The following is a 15,854-nucleotide window of genomic DNA, read 5'->3' as shown; positions in this document are numbered from 1 at the left end:
CCAATCGAAAAGGTGGACCCAGATCCCGCGAGAGGAAGTGAGTGTCAAGACCAATCCAGCTAAGGTCCGCAGTGCTTTCATCACTGGTGTTCCCCCCCGTTAGTTTCGCCTTCCGAGGTCTTCTGCCCTCTCCCGGAAGAAGAAGGAAGGCACAGGTGGGTTTCCCCAGTCGGATCCCTGCGAGCTGTGAAGCTGTCTCGGCCGCTCCTCGGGCCAAGCAGATAGCTTGTAGCCAGTGGAAAGAAGGTTTCCTGGCCGAGGCCATATGCCTGCCGCGCTTCCTCTGCAATATGAAGACGCCGGAGGCGCCACCGTTAGCTCCCGACTGCCTGTCTTCAGACCAGGCCCCGACTTCAGCCTGTCTTTCTCCTCAGGCTTCCCCGATGGATAAAAATACGGACCCAGAACTGATGCCACTGCCAGCTGATGGGGAGGATCCGCCCCGCGTGTCCCCTGATCCCATGGCTAGCTCATCTGTGTCCCAGGAACTGGGGGAGGGAGATCCAGCTTCTCTCTCCACTTCCCTGGAAACAGGGTTTGGAACTCCTAGCGAGTTGAGCCTTCGAATCAAGGAGCAAGAACTTTCTGAAAATGTGAGCCTTCCTGCAGAGGAAACGAACAGGGCAGAATTGGGGCACGGAGAAGCCATGGAAGATGTGTCTGCAGAACCCGCTCTTGAGGATGAGGATTCCACGTAAGTGGTGATGGCAGTTGATTCAGGAATCCGAGAAGATTGGAAGTGTGAGATGGATGGAAGTGTGGGATATACCTTATCCTTCAGCCCTTCGTCCCAATTTTCCAGGCCTATTTCCTCTTTGCTTTGGCTACTCAGGTTTGTTGTCCCTCCATCTTCCTTCCAGCACTTGGAACTACAGCTTCTCCCAGCTACCTCAGTTTCTCAGTGGTTCCTGGTCGGAGTTCAGCACCCAGCCTGAGAACTTCTTGAAAGGCTGTAAGTGGTAAGGAAAATGGGGCAGGGAGATGAACACACCAGGATTTTCACTGTAAAATACCCCATTTATGTGGGAGTGAGAGTAAGAATCCCTCATTGACTGAACTTCAATTTCATCTAGGATAGTGTCTTTGGTTTCTCTCAAGGTCTTGGGGGGCTTACCAACCCCAGAGATGGGCTCAGCCCTAGCCCTGCACTTGGAAAATGTAGGTCTGCCCAGCTTTCTAACTCTTGCCTACTCCTAGGGCCCCCGATGGTTCCTGCATCTTGACCAATAGTGCTGATAATATCCTGCGGATTTATAACCTGCCCCCAGAGCTGTACAGTGAAGGGGAGCAGCTGGAATATGCAGAAATGGTAAGGGTAAGGGCTAAATCAGCCCCTTCATCCTTCATCAGACAATGAACATATTCTTCTTTTCCCCCCCAAAGTTTTATTTATTTATTTTTAGAGATGAGGGAAGGGAGGGAGAAAGAGGGAGAGAAATACTGGTTGGTTGCCTCTTGCCTTCCCCAAACAGGGGACCTGGTCCACAGCCCAGGCATGCGCCCCGAACAGGCTCCGCTCAGTCCACTGAGCCACACCAGCAGGGGCAGACACTGAACATTTTCTTTATCATGAATTTCCATAGGTAGTAGCATTTTTTTACCCTGAATTCTAAAGTCATTTAAGGAAGTGTTTGTCCTGCCCTGACCCATGTGGCTCAGTGGGTTGAGTGCCTTCCCGCAGTGTGAAAAGTGTCCTCTCACAGAGAGTAAGGTCACTGGTTCAACTCCAGGTCAGGGCACATTCCTGGGTTGCTGATTTGGTCCCCATTTGGGGCACATGCAAGAGACAGTTGATCAATGTTTTTCTCTTACATGGATGTTTTTCTCCCTTTCTCTTTCCTTTTTCCTCTCTCTAAATAAAAACGTAAAAAGTTAAAAAAAAAAGACCAAACAACAAACCCGTAACAGGAGATGTTTGTCCCTTCTTTAGTCAGGAATATGTGTTTTCCATAAAGGAGTAAAGTATTTCTCATGACAGTACATAACTGACTTACAGGTCTCTTTTTTCCACTTTATTTTAAGAATACATTTATTAAAGCTGGTGACAGTGAAACAAGGAAGGTCTTAGTATAGAAGGAGCAACAGGAGAGAGCCTAGGCAGGGCTGTTTTGTCTTTCTAGAAATGTTCTAAGAGAGGAATGCACCTAGTCGGGGCTGTTTTGGCTCACTGGAAAGTTAGAGAAAAGGGGCCTTGGGCCCTGGCCTGGTAGTTCAGTAGGTTAGAGCAGCATGTGGACATGCCAAGGTTGTGGGTTTGATTCCCAGTCAGGGCACATACAAGAATAAGCCATTGAATGCATAAATAAGTGGAACAACAAATTGATGTTTCTTTCTCTCTTCCCCTTCTTCTCTCTCTACAAATCAGTGGGGTGGGGGGGAGGTTGGAGACAGGTTCAGGGGGTTAGCCTGGGATGAGCTCCGACTGCCCATTGCTCTCCTGGTTGCAACTCTCCTGGGGACCCTTAGAGTTTAGGAGATGTACACCTGAGAGAGAAGAAAGGTATGGGCGTGCTCTGGAGAGGAAGAACAGCATCTACAGATGTTTATTGAATGAGTACCAATTTGTCGGTTACTGTTTGGTGCTAGGATAGTGGTGAATGAGATGGATGAGCTGGTTTGCTCTTTTGTTTGAGATATAGACAACAAACATGTAAACCAATAAATAATCAAGTTCATTAGAGATTATGTTAAATTCTCTGAAGGAGATAAACAGAGTGAGGAGAGACTAAGGAGAGGATACCACTTATATTAAAGGGTCAGGGTGAGGCCCTCTGTAAAGAAGACATTTAAGCAGAGATCTGAAGGATTAAGAGGTCAGCCATGTGAAGAATTGTAGAAAGAGCGTCCGGGGAGAGGCAGTGCCCTTCCAAGGACCAAGACCTGGGAAAGAGCTATGTGTGTTCCAGGATCAGAAAGAAGGAGACTTGACTTGGGTGGTGAATAAACAATACAGTGCACAGATGATGTGTTATAGAATTGTGCGCCTGAAACCTGTGTAATTTTGTTAACCAGTGTCACCCCAGTAAGTTCAATAAGGAGAAAAAAGAAAGAAGGCCAATGTGTCTGGATTGTAGCCAGTGATGGGGGAAGTGTGGGGCTGGAGAGATGGCTAGTAGCTACATTGTGTCAGATCTTGTGAGTAGGTCATTTGGAGTTTATTTGAGAAGCCATGGGAGAGTTTTAGAACGTAAGAGTGAGGTGATGGTGGAAGTTTAGAGGCTGGGTTGTAGGTGAGCAACAGTGAAATCAGGGAGACTTATTAGGATGCATTTTTCATGGTCCAGGCAAGAAATGATGTTGGCTTGGGCTTGGGTGGTGTCAGAAGAGATGGAGAGATGTGGATGGATTTGAAGTACACTTTGTAGGACTTGGAGGTCAATTGGATGTGAAGGTGCAGGGAAGGAAGCAATCAAGGCTGATGTCCAGATTTTGTTTTTTTTTTTAAAGATTTCATTCGTCCATTTTCAGACAGAGAGAAGATGGGAGGGAAAAAGAGGGAGAGAAACATCAATGTGTGCTTGCTTCTCATGCACTCCCAACTAGGGACCTGGCCCACAACCCAGGCATGTGCCCTGACCGGGAATTGAACCAGCGACCCTTTGGTTTGTAGGCTGGCACTCAATCCACTGAGCCACGCCAGCCAGGGTGATGTCCAGGATTTTGCAGCTAGGTGGATGGTGGTATGATTTACTCAGGAGAAAATAGACATATAAAAAGGTATTGGGGTTAGTCAAAGGTTTTTAGGTGTATTCAATATGAAATGTAAAATTAATGGGAGAAACCAGGGCTGGGGATATACTTCGAAAAGTTGGAGAACATGTGGGTGAGTATCTTGTGTCTTGAGAACGGATTCTGTCTCAACAGAGTGTAGATGGAGAACGCGTAGGCTCAGCAGAGCCCTGAGCATTCTAGCATGTGGAGGTGGAGTGCGGGAGAAATGACAAAAATGGAGGCAAAGAGTCGTGTCTGTTGCTGCTGAGAGTGAGGCACACTTAAAGGGTAACCCAAGAAGACATTAGTGATCTTGACAAGAGCACTTTCAGAGGGGTGATGGAGGCAGAAGCCAATTAGAGCGGGTGGAAGAGGAAATATAGAATCCCTTGGAAGAGTTTTCTTGTGGCAGGAAACTGAGAAGTGGAATGGCGATCAGAGGGAATGTGGGTCCAAAGAAGGATTAATGGGGTGCCCCTGTGTTGTGAGAAATAACTCCAGGAGACAGGAGTGGATGCTCTACCAGAGAGAAGGTTAACTAAGTCACTGAGTGGCTGGGTGAAGATAGGCTCTAGAGCACATTCGAGGACGACAGGTGCACAAACGATCCTTCCTTGTGGTAGAAAGAAAGGCAGAAGATACGTTTAGAGGCACCTGCTTGGTGGTTGGAAGATTTTGGTGTCTGTCTCTGTTGGTTTTTCAGTGAAGCATAAAGGGAGGTTATCAGCCGAAGGAAGAGTGTCCGTGGTGAGAGCAGAAGGTGTGAAGGATTGGTCCCGGAGAGCTGAAGATCAAAACCCCCAAGAAGTGCGGTGTGCCCACTAGAAACGTGTTGCCAACCATTGCAGGGGTGTCCAATCTTTTGGTATCTCTGGGCCGCACTGGAAGAAGAGTTGTCTTGGACCATACATTAAATACACAAACATTAATGAAAACAAAAAAATCTCATAATATTTTAAAAGGAATTTATGATTTTGTGCTGGGCCGCATTCATAGCCATCCTGGACTGCATGCGGCCCTGTGGGCTGCTGGCTGGTGGCCCCCAGTTTTGTTCTTTTTTTCAAGATTTTCTTTTCTTTTTCTTTATTTGATGTTAACAACAAACACTGCAGTTTGGTACTTAAACTTGCAGTTAACGGTGACCCTTTTATACAGGTAGAGTCACTAGAGACAGCGATAAAATCTACTAAGAAAACCAGAAGAGGCTGGGACAGAGGCACCGTGAGCCTAGCTGCAGTAAGACGGTGCGCGCGCTCCCCTATTCCAGCCAGGGCGGGCGAGCCGCGCTTCCTGATTCCTTTCCTCATTGACATGAACCAGCCATGTTTCTTCTGATCTTGTCAAGAGCAGCATTCTACTTTATCTATTTAAATACGAAAAACCCCCCGAAACAGAAAAACAAGCTCTCATAATAAAATCACATTTTCCAAAAGTATTATCCTTAATATATTCAGAACCATTGATTACTTTTTCTTCGTCTTTTGTTCCTTGAATGTGTAGGTGTTTTAGTCTCTTGTGTTTCTTCTTTTATGTGGAGGCCCCAAATTTTAAAGTCAGCCCATTAACATGGTTTAAGGCATCTTTCCCTAGCAAGTTAACTGACCGGATTTTCTGTGTAAAATGAGGATGATAATAACAGCATCTGCCTCACACATTCGTGAGAATGAAAAGAGTTAATGTAAAGTGCTTAAAACAGTGCCTGGCATGTGGTAATTACTCAGTAAGCACTAGTAGTCACTGGTGTTAGGTGAGTGCGAACATGGAAGACAGCCTGGTTCGGGTGTCTTGAGTGTCCGCAGGGGTGTGCATGTAGTGGTTGACTAGAATGTGAAGTGGGTTAAGGAATGGATTATAAATATATTTTTGATGAAACTGAATATGATAATTGTTGTGGTAGAAACGGCAGAGCAAGTGACCAGGAGGGGCCGGAGGTGGTAGTCGGAGACTGTGGTGGTGACAAGGCCCAGGACTCAATTATGGGGAGTGGCTGCTGCGGAGCGAAGGCCGTGGCTGCAGGTGCTAAGGAGGTTACGGAATGGGAAGGGCCGTGGTGTTGGACAGATGCATCATTCATTCATTGTTTCAGTCATTCAGTGTTTTTTTTTTAGTACATTTCATGTGCCAGGCTCTGTTTTAGTGTTGGGGATTAGGCTAACAGAAACAACAAACGTCCCTGTCCTTGTGAAGCTTATATTCTAGTGTGGGAAGGAGGCAATTTAAAAAGAAGTGAAATACACACGTGTGTGCGCGCGCACACACACACACTTGGGCTAGGTTGGTGTCAGTAGAGATGGAGGGATGTGGATGGATTTGAAGCCTATTTTGTAGGACTTGGAGGGCAGTTGAATACGGATGTACAGGAAAAGAAGCAATCAAAGATAAATGTCCAGATATCTATATCTATATCTATATCTATCTATGTATATGTATGTATACATATATAGGTGTGTATATATAGGCATAATACAGGTGTATACATAGATATATATGTATATAGATATATGTAGACTACATATATCTACATATAGATCTATAGATCTATATGTAGCCTATATATCTATATACATATATAGGTATATATAGAGGTACATATATATGGGTATATATAGATAGGTGTGTGTGTATATATACCTATATATACACATATATATACACACACACATACATATATAGGTATATATGTAGATAGAGATATATATGTATAGATATAGAGAGAGAGATACATATATAGAGATATATATCTGATAAGTGCCATGGAGAAAAATAAAGCAGGGAGAGGATTGAGAGAATGAATTACAATTTTTAAAAGTATATTTGGGAAAGACCTCACTCTTTAGGTAACATTTGAGCAGAGACCTGAAGGAAGGAAGAGAGTGAACCAAGCTGATATTTTGGGGAAGAATATGGTGGGCAGGGAGAATAGTAAGTTCAAAGTCCCAGTGGGAGTGAAAGTCACCAAGAATAACAGGAGTATCTGGGGAGTGAGATAGTGAACCAGGAGATAAAGTCTCAGTGAACGAGGGAGGGTGACAAGAAGGGGGGAGCTAGGCTAGAGTTTGGAGACGTGAAAAGATTTGGAAATTACAGTGGGGAGCACAGCTGACAGCCCCCCACCTCCTGTCCTTCAGGAGAGAGAATTAAAGTCATGATGGCTTCCTTAAAGAGGAAGGGCACCCAGCTCCGGGCTTGGTCCTGAATGCGTACCCCATGGCAGCTCTGTAAGACTGGGGTCCGCAGACGTGTGAATTCTCAGGGCAAGGTAGAAGGCACTCCGTGCCCTGGTTCCTGGAGCAGAAACCAGGGGTGTCTCCGGGCCAGGAGGCCGTGGCACAGCCATACTGAAAGAATTCAGGAGCAGGGATATAGTTAGGTGAGGCTCTGAATACATGGGAGGCTGCAAATTTACCACGCAAACTCATTTAAAAGAAATGGGAATGTTAAAAACAGAAAATGTCATCATTAACCACTCCACAGAATTCAGTCCTTTAAATGTTCTACATTTTTTTTCAAGCTCTGTACAAGTACTGAAGCTTTTTACGTGGCTGTAATTCTATAGTAGATGGTTTTGTATACTGCTTTTTTCTTTTCAATAGTTATATCCTAAATGTTTTTTGTGGTGTTACAGTCTTAATGGTGTGTGGTATTGCACTGAGTGCCTGTGATAGATAATTTTCTTACCTATTCCCCTGTTTTGGACATTTGGGTTGTTTCCAAGATATTTATATATAAATTATTCAGTGAAGATCTTCATGTGTTTTGATGAAGATTCCTTTTATAAGAGAAAAGAAAGAAAGAAATACCTTGGGTCATGGAGATAGAAGAGAGGGTAAGGGGGATAAATGGTAATGGAAAAAAAAATACAGTGGAAGAAAAAATTCAAAAAATTATAATGAGAAGAAAAGAAGAGAAATACCCTGGGTCAGACAGTACCAATATTTGTTTTGTGTGTGTGTGTGTGTTTTATCCTGATCTTAAGGGGAATACTTGTAGGGTTTGCCCACTGAGTGTGATGCTGGCAGTGGGTTTGTCATATATGGCCTTTATTACGTTTAGGTACGATCCCTTTATTCCCACTTGGCCAAGTTTTTATTATAATTGGGTGCTGGATTTTATCAAAAGCTTTTTCTGCATCTGTTGATATGATCATGTAATTTTTAGTCTTCATTTTGTTTATGTGGTAATCACGTTTATTGATTTGTGAACATTGTACCAGCCTTGCATTCCGGAATAAATCTCACTTGATCATGGCGTATGATCTTGATACATGGCTGTGTTCGATTTGTTACTATTTTGTTGAGGATTGTAGCATCTATGTTAATCAGATAGTTGGCCTATAATTTTCTTTCTTTGTAGAGTCTTTATCTGTTTCTGGAATTAGGATAATGCTGGCCTCGGGGGGTGGGGTGTGTGTGTGTGTGTGTGTGTGTGTGTGTTTAAAATTGATTTTAGAGAGAGAGGAAAGGAGAGAGAGAAACACATCAATTTGTTGTTCCACTCATGTATGCATTTATTGGTTGATTCTTAATATGTGCCCTGACCAGGGGCGATTAAATCTGCAACCTTGGTGTATTCAGACACTGCTCTAATTAACTGAGCTACCCAGCCAGAGCTGTTTTTGTATGTCTTATGATATAGATAGTCAGTTTGTTTTCAAAGTTTTTGTTTTTTTTTTATTTTTAGACAGGGGGCAGAAAGGGAGAAAGAAGGAGAAAAACATCAATGTGTGCTTGCCTTTTGCATGCTCCCAACTGGGGACCTGGTCTACAACCCAGGCATGTGCCCTGACTGGGAATTGAACCATCAGCCCTTTGGTTCACAGGCTGGCGCCCAATCCACTGAGCCACACCAGCCGGGGCTGCGTTGTCTTTTTTAAAGTGCTGTTATTAGCATTGTGAGTGTTTTAGTTCTAGCCCAACCTTACTCATTAGATATTTTCATTTTTAAAATTTAGTATTTAGAAATGAATAGTTTATATAGGTGGGGAAATTGGAGGGCATTTTTTGGGTATATCCATATACCTATATGCTGCTTCTTCCCAACATAGTTTCCCAATAACTCTTCTCCCTTCTCTGTCATTTCTAGGACTCCTATTCCTAACTCCCCAGCCTCTCCTCTGAGGACTCTCCCTCCCTGTGGCTCTTGCCTGAAGCCTTTACTTTCCTCTTGCCTTCTTCAGAGAAGACTGTACATCCCATGTGCCCTATATATTTCATTGCAGGGAGAAGGGAGCCCTCATTCCCAAATGCTATATCCAGACAATTGTCCTTTCTTTTCGTAAAAACTTTTCCTTTGAGGCGTATGCTGTCTGATTCCCCCACTCATTAAGGACATTGGCACCTCATAGCCCTCTTGTGAACCCTAAGTCCTTCCACCATGTTGGTGACTTCAGGTATGTATATGTCTGATATATATGTATCTGATTCAAATCAAACCAGAAGTCAGGGTTTCATCCTTTAATGTTTTCCCTAATCCCTCATATCCAGTTAATAACCAAATCCCATCAAGTCTACCTAATCTTTCTAATCCTTCTACTTCTCTCTACTCCACTGCCTCTCCTTTAATTCAAGGTCCTGCTTTTTTGGGCCTGATGTTACTGGAACATTTGCTCATTAAACCATTATTTAAAATACTATGTGTTGGAGAGTGACTGGTGAGCAAGACAGATGTGATTCCTGCCTTCTCAGATAGGCATGATGCAGAGTGAGGAGCACAGAGGGCCATAGGAACAGGGAGCAGGGCATGTTGCTCAGCTCGAGGGTTTAGGGGAAGGCTTCCCAGTGGAAGAAGCGTCTAAGAGACCTGAAGGATGATTGGATTCAACCAGGAGAAGTTGGTGGCGGGGGTGAAAGAAAAACAGACTTACACATTAGTGTGTGTGAAAGCCTGCAGGCTGAGAATGAGAGTATGTTGAGGTGGTACCTTTTGAGAACAGAGAGCCAAAGTGGTAGAACGTAGAGATTTTAAAGTACAGAGAGTTGTGCCATGAGTGGTGGGTGGGGGGTAGATGCCTAGTGAGGGAAGGCTTTGTAAAGAGATTGGTTTTTTCTTCTTCTTCTTTTTTTTTAAGATTTTATTTATGTACTTTTAGAGAGATGAGAAGGAAGGGAGAGAGAGAGAGAAACATCAATGTGTGGTTGCCTCTTGCATGCCCCCAGCTGAGGACATGGCCCACAACCCAGGCATGTACCCTAAGTGGGAATCGAATTGGCAACCTTTCATTTCGCAGGCTGGTGCTCAATTCACTGAGCCACACCAGTCAGGGCAAGAGATTGGGTTTTATACTGAGGGTTACATGGAGTACTGAAACATCTTAAGAAGGTGACACTGTACAGAATCCCAATTTAACAGGGGCTCTAGGGCCTTGATGTGGCTGTGATGTAGAGAATGAGAATGGGTGGGCAGATTGGAGTGTGGGGGTGCAGAGAAGCCGCTAGAATATGTAGAGTGTTGCAGAAATGCTAGCAAGAAGACAGTGGCCTCATGTGGGATGAAGGGGATTGGATAGATACAAGAGAACCCCCAAGAAGTAGAATTGGCAAGATGCGGGACTGGGTTGGACAGGAGTTGTAAAGGAGTGAGGAGGAGGAGGAGGAAGAGGAGAGGGCGGAGGAGTCAGGGCTGGTGCTCAGATTTTAGGCTTAAAAACTGGCCGTGGATTCCAGGAGGAACAGCAGGCTTGAAGGTGGCAGATAACAGTCCCTTAAGGACAAAATGACTTTGCCAGGCAATTGAATATATGGGTTCAGAGTGGAGAAGTAGAAACTGAAGTGATGGTTGGATGGCATCACCCCAGGTTCAGCAAGTAAATAACCGACAAAGGACTGGTATCCAGATGTTCTTCAAGCCCTGGCTGGTGTGGCTCGGTTGGTTGGGTGTTGTCCTGCAAAGTGAAGGGTTGCTGGTTCAATCCCTGGTCGGGGCACATGCTCAGGTTGCTGGTTCAGTCCCAGTCAGGGTGCGTATGAGGGTTGGCTGATCAATGTTTCTCACTTCAATGTTTTTCTTCCTTCGTCCCTCCCTTCCCCTCTCTCTAGAGATAAATAAAGTCTTTTTAAAAAGTTACTAAAAAAGAGATCCCTTTCAAATCAGTAAGAAAAAGACAAAAACCTAGTAGAAAAATGAACAAAAATTATGAAAAGGTGTACTTAAATTGCTAATAAACATAGATAAATATCTTAAAAAATAGATAAAAATCTAACCTCAGTAGTAATGAAGGAAATGCAAATTTATACCATTTCATAACCTTCAAATTGAGAAAAATTTAAGTCTGGGCGATATCAACAGGATGCAGAACAATAGGCTCTGCCATGCTGTTGGTGGAAGAGTGGGTAAGGGTGAGCCCTTTGGGAAAAAATGCGACCTGATCTAGTGGAGTTGGCAAAGTGCATACCGTAGAGCCCAGTGATTTTCCTTTTTAGCAGGAGCTACAGAGAAACCCTCCCACATGTGTACCGGAATGTTAAAAAGCTCACTAGCTAAAAAACGGAAAGACATCACTGACTGTCGATAGAAAAGGATAGGTGAGTGGAGTACTGTACAGTAGTGAAAATGCATGAAGTAGAGCTAAATGTGTCACCACGGTTAAATCTCACAATCACAGATACAGTGTGGTGCCATTAATACTAAGTTTTAAGGGCATGTAAGACAATGCTGTACATTGTTTTTTCTTTGTATAAATATATTCCTAAAGAAATTAATGAGAATGGTAAGTTCTTGATAGTGTTTCCCTTCGGGAAGGTTTCACTGGGAAGAAGTTTTTACTGTTTTGTATATTTTATTTCTTAAACTGGGTGGAGGAGTCACGGGGGAGGAGGTTAACACTTTGCATATTTGAAATGTTTAATTATTTTATTTTTTAATTTCATTTATTTACTTTTAGAGAGAGGGAAAGGGAGGAAGAGAGGGAGAGAAACATCAATGTGTGTTTGCCTCTTGCATGCTCCCAACTGGGGACCTGGTCCACAACCCAGGCATGTGCCCTGACTGGGAATCGAACCGTCAGCCCTTTGGTTCGCAGGCTGGCACTCAGTCCACTGAGCTACACCAGCCAGGGCTGAACTGTTTAATTTGTTTAAAGGCTCAAGTGGTACCTAGTAGGTGCTTAGTAAATATGCTTATCATGGGCTGGTTCTTTGTCTCTGGATTGGGATATTATTTAATTTTTCTTCTTTGAGCATTTAAAAAGCAAAAGGATGAATATGTATGACTTCTGGTGGCCCAAATCTGACATTAAAGTATGAGCTGACCTTTGAATGTTGAGATCAAGAATCTGTTCTTCATATTGACCCCGTCTGCCTTTTCCTGCCCGGTTAAACGCTGACAGATGGTCTCCCTCTGCCATTAAGCTGCTGGAGGTCTGAGTCCACCTCCTTTCCCTGCTGGTCACCCAGGCGTTCCATCTCTGTCCAGGTCCCTGTCCTTCGGATGGTAGAAGGTGACACCATCTATGATTACTGCTGGTATTCTCTGATGTCTTCAACTCAGCCAGATACCTCCTAGTAAGTGATGGCCTCTGCCTCCCTTATTCCCCCAAACAGTTTCAAGGGGACCCTCTAGTGAGAGAGTCCAGGGCTGCCCAGGGATTTCCGGAGGAGGAGAGCTTGGTGTGCCCTTCAGACGTGAGCTGAGAGGGCTGGTCACTTGGCTTCCTCCCCTTCCTTTGACAGCACTGGGGCCTCAGTGTCCTTGTTTCTCTCAGTGTGGCCAGCAGCAGCCGGGAGAACCCGATTCACATCTGGGACGCATTCACTGGAGAGCTCCGGGCTTCCTTTCGCGCCTACAACCACCTGGTAGGGACCTCCTGCCCCGCCCCAGGCTCACCCTGGCCCATCTTCCCTTCCTTCAGGACAGCTGAGGCTTTACCGGGCCTGTTTTCAGCTCTTTCCTCCCTCCAGGATGAGCTGACAGCAGCCCACTCACTTTGCTTCTCCCCGGATGGCTCCCAGCTCTTCTGTGGCTTCAACCGGACTGTGCGTGTCTTTTCCACAGCCCGGCCCGGCCGTGACTGTGAGGTCCGAGCCACGTTTGGTAAGCATCTGTGCTTCTAAGGGAGGAAGAGAGAAAAGGGCACTGCCATCTGTAGAGGGGACTTGTGTGAGCCAGGGGGCCACATGTTGGGGATGGTCACATCCTCTATACACCCCTGGGAGGCAGGTGGCGCCTAGTGCGCAGAAGAGAAGAGACTTGGGGAGAGGCTGAAACTTCCTGAGGGCAACCTGCTGGGCACAGTGGTGTACCTTTTGGCCTCTAAAATCTTAGTATCTCTAGGAAATAGTAGGTGAAGCTGATTCTGTTTTCCTATAAGGCTTCAGCTTTCCATTCCCTCCAGGAAAGACAGATTTCAGAGGGAAGTAGTTCTTGGGCATTTAGATCCTTTGGGGGGATAGAAGGATCTGGGGAGTATCAGAGGACTTCATCTTGCTTGTGACAAATGGAGCAGGGGGAGACATTGAGTCCTGGCATGTCGTGGGCTGTAGGACAAGAGACAGAGGTGTACCTCTGATTAGCCTGGTTACTGTCAGGTGCTCTTGCCCCCTCCTCCACTTTGCTCCTTCCCTTTCTAGCGAAAAAGCAGGGCCAGAGTGGCATCATCTCCTGCATCGCCTTCAGCCCAGCCCAGCCCCTCTATGCCTGTGGCTCCTATGGCTGTTCCCTGGGTCTGTACGCTTGGGATGATGGCTCCCCTCTTGCCTTGCTGGGAGGCCACAAAGGGGGCATCACCCACCTCTGCTTTCACCCTGATGGCAATCGCTTCTTTTCAGGAGCCCGCAAGGTAGGAGTCATGTCCGGAGATCCCAAAGGGCAGTAGGCAGGAGTGGGGATATAGCCTGATATGTTGGGGGGTAGGGGGGATAGATGTGGGAGAAAAATCAGCCCAAGCTTAACGAGTGCCTGGAAACCTTGAGTGAAGCAGGGACATCTGGGGGGTTAGGAGTAGAGGTGGGTGGACTCCAGGCCCTTGTTCCATGTCTTCAGGATTCTGAGCTTCTATGCTGGGATCTCCGGCAGCCTGGTCATCCACTGTGGTCCCTAAGTCGTGAGGTGACCACAAATCAGCGCATCTACTTTGACTTGGACCCGTGAGTGACCGTGGGTCCTTCCTGCCCAGGGCCCAAGTCCCCCCAGGGATGCCCAGCTGCAGCCCAGCCCCCAGCCCCTGGGTATGAGGAATTCCTGCCCCAGGATGATGACTCCAAGTCAGCAAGCCTCTGCTCTCTCCCCCAGGACCGGGCAGTTCCTAGTGAGCGGCAGTACTAGCGGGGCTGTCTCTGTGTGGGACACCGGCGAGGCCGGGCATGAGAGGAAGCCGGAGCCAGTGCTGAGTTTTTTGCCCCAGAAGGACTGCACCAATGGAGTGAGGTCATTAGTCAATTCCACAGATCTGGGGGCTCGGTTTGGGGAGGGAGGTGAATAGCTGGGGCGGGGGGCAAGCATCGGGGGCTCTCGGGGTGTCGACAGACGCTGCCTGTCTCCCTCCAGCCTGCACCCTAGCCTGCCTCTCCTGGCCACTGCTTCTGGTCAGCGTGTGTTTCCGGAGCCTACGGAGAGTGGAGATGAGGGGGAGCAGGAAGTGGACCTTCCCCTGCTCTCTATGCGCCACGTCCACCTTGAATGTCAGCTTCAGCTCTGGTGGTGTGGGGGGACCCCAGACGCCAGTATCCCTGATGCTCACCAGGGGGAGAAGGGACAGGGAGGGACAAAGGGAGGTGGGGGTGAGTTTATATAAAAACGTTTTATATGATACTAGAGTCTTTGTGTCTATTTGGGGAGGCAAATGATGGAGAAGGGTGATCGGGAGGGGTGTTAGTGGGCTCCCTTGTCCAGCAGCAGTGGGGACTGGCATATTGTTCCTGAAACCAGGGTTGAGAGGTGGGACTAGGCCGGAGCCAATGGGACTGCTGAGCCTGGTGTGAAGTCAAGTGAGTGGGGGTGGGGCTTCATACCATTGACTGGTTGGTTGCTAGGCAACTTGGTAAACTGAAGGGGGGAACCTGTTTGAAATCTCACTTCCAAGGTGGGTGGCAGGGGTCAAAGTGAGCGTGGCTGAGCAGGAGTGGTAGGAGCTGTGTGTCAGACTGTTGGGCGTGACTGTGTCAGACTGTGCAGACGGTGGCAGACAAGACACCCGCGCTCTCTGGCTCAACACTGTTTACCATCATCCAGCAGCAGAGGGGCCATTACTCAGCTCTGGGGGAGGGGAGCAGAAGCACCCCTCCTCTCGACCCTGGACTCCCCCAGGAGGCTGGAGATTGAGTAGCCAGAGTCAAGGACACACTTTAAAAGACTAAAGGTGTTTAAAGACAGACGTCACAGTCTCTATTCCCATTAGATGCAGGACAAGGGCGAGCCTTTGATTCAGCAGTTGTCACTGGTGTTTCTCCATTTATCTGCTCTGTCTTTGGGGGCGGGGGGAGTATATTTCCAGCGGCGGCTCCTCCCCCGCACACACCTTGCCAAACACTGCGAAGGGGAGCTCTGAAGAGATAACTGTCAGCAGGGGATTTGATTTTGAACCTCAGAATGAAAGGGAAGGGACTGGAGGCCTGTGACAATTCAACAGGGGAGAGGAATGTCACCTCTGCCCAGAGGTGCTGAAAGCTAGGGTTCTTACACCCAAAAAGGCATACCCCTCCCTTCCCCCAGGATAATTGGAAACAGCCCTTCCAGCTGAATGTGGGTTTGGGGTTGTAGGTACTCCCTTTCCTCTCTCAGCTCCATTTCTCCCCATAACCATCAAAGAAGGGCCCAAGTTTACCCCCTGATCTCTTGCTTTTCACCCAACCCCTAGATAACAGTAAAGGGTACAGAAAACTTTGACAAAAAAGACCCCGTGAGCGGGAGTTCAGGAACCTGGGTTTGGTTTCTGCCGTTATCCAAGACACCCTATGACCTTGGGCAAGCCCTGGGGCCTCCCTGAGCCTCAGTTTCTTTATCGCTGCAATGGGGACCCTTTAGCTCGGCCCCGCCCACCTCACACAGGTGGTCGCGATGATCACTCGGCGCACTTGGTGAAGTGCGAGGCCTTCAAGGTTATCATTCTCTCCAGACCTCCTGGGAGCAGCGGTGTTGTTTTGGGATGCGGGAGGCGGAGGCTGCGGGAGCGAAAGGGGCTGGGTTCCTGGGGTGGAGAAGAGGCGAGCCTT

At 46.9% G+C, this 15,854-nt stretch overlaps 1 protein-coding gene across 2 annotated transcripts; it reads left to right on the top strand.

The window, feature by feature from the left end:
- Window positions 1–70: 70 nt before the first annotated feature.
- Window positions 71–14,437, top strand: WRAP53 (WD repeat containing antisense to TP53). 2 transcript variants are annotated; one of them, XM_054575720.1, is made up of 10 exons: window positions 71–694; window positions 861–959; window positions 1,198–1,309; window positions 12,121–12,209; window positions 12,410–12,500; window positions 12,606–12,738; window positions 13,275–13,483; window positions 13,687–13,790; window positions 13,936–14,070; window positions 14,191–14,437. In XM_054575720.1, the coding sequence occupies exons 1-10, from the start codon at window positions 291–293 to the stop codon at window positions 14,435–14,437; spliced, it is 1,623 nt and encodes a 540-aa protein (XP_054431695.1). In that variant the 5' UTR covers window positions 71–290. The 2 variants fall into 2 exon arrangements, with proteins under 2 accessions (XP_054431695.1, XP_054431696.1); XM_054575721.1 differs by having other exon boundaries at window positions 13,936–14,065; window positions 14,191–14,330.
- The last annotated feature ends 1,417 nt before the right edge of the window (window positions 14,438–15,854 follow it).

Source organism: Pteronotus mesoamericanus, unplaced genomic scaffold, assembly GCF_021234165.1.
Source record: "Pteronotus mesoamericanus isolate MK-2021 breed Mesoamerican mustached bat unplaced genomic scaffold, CSHL_Meso_final contig_317, whole genome shotgun sequence".
Classification (NCBI taxonomy): Eukaryota; Metazoa; Chordata; class Mammalia; order Chiroptera; family Mormoopidae; genus Pteronotus; species Pteronotus mesoamericanus.
Note: the sequence above shows the minus strand (reverse complement) of the source record. Positions and strands in the feature narration are given on the sequence as shown.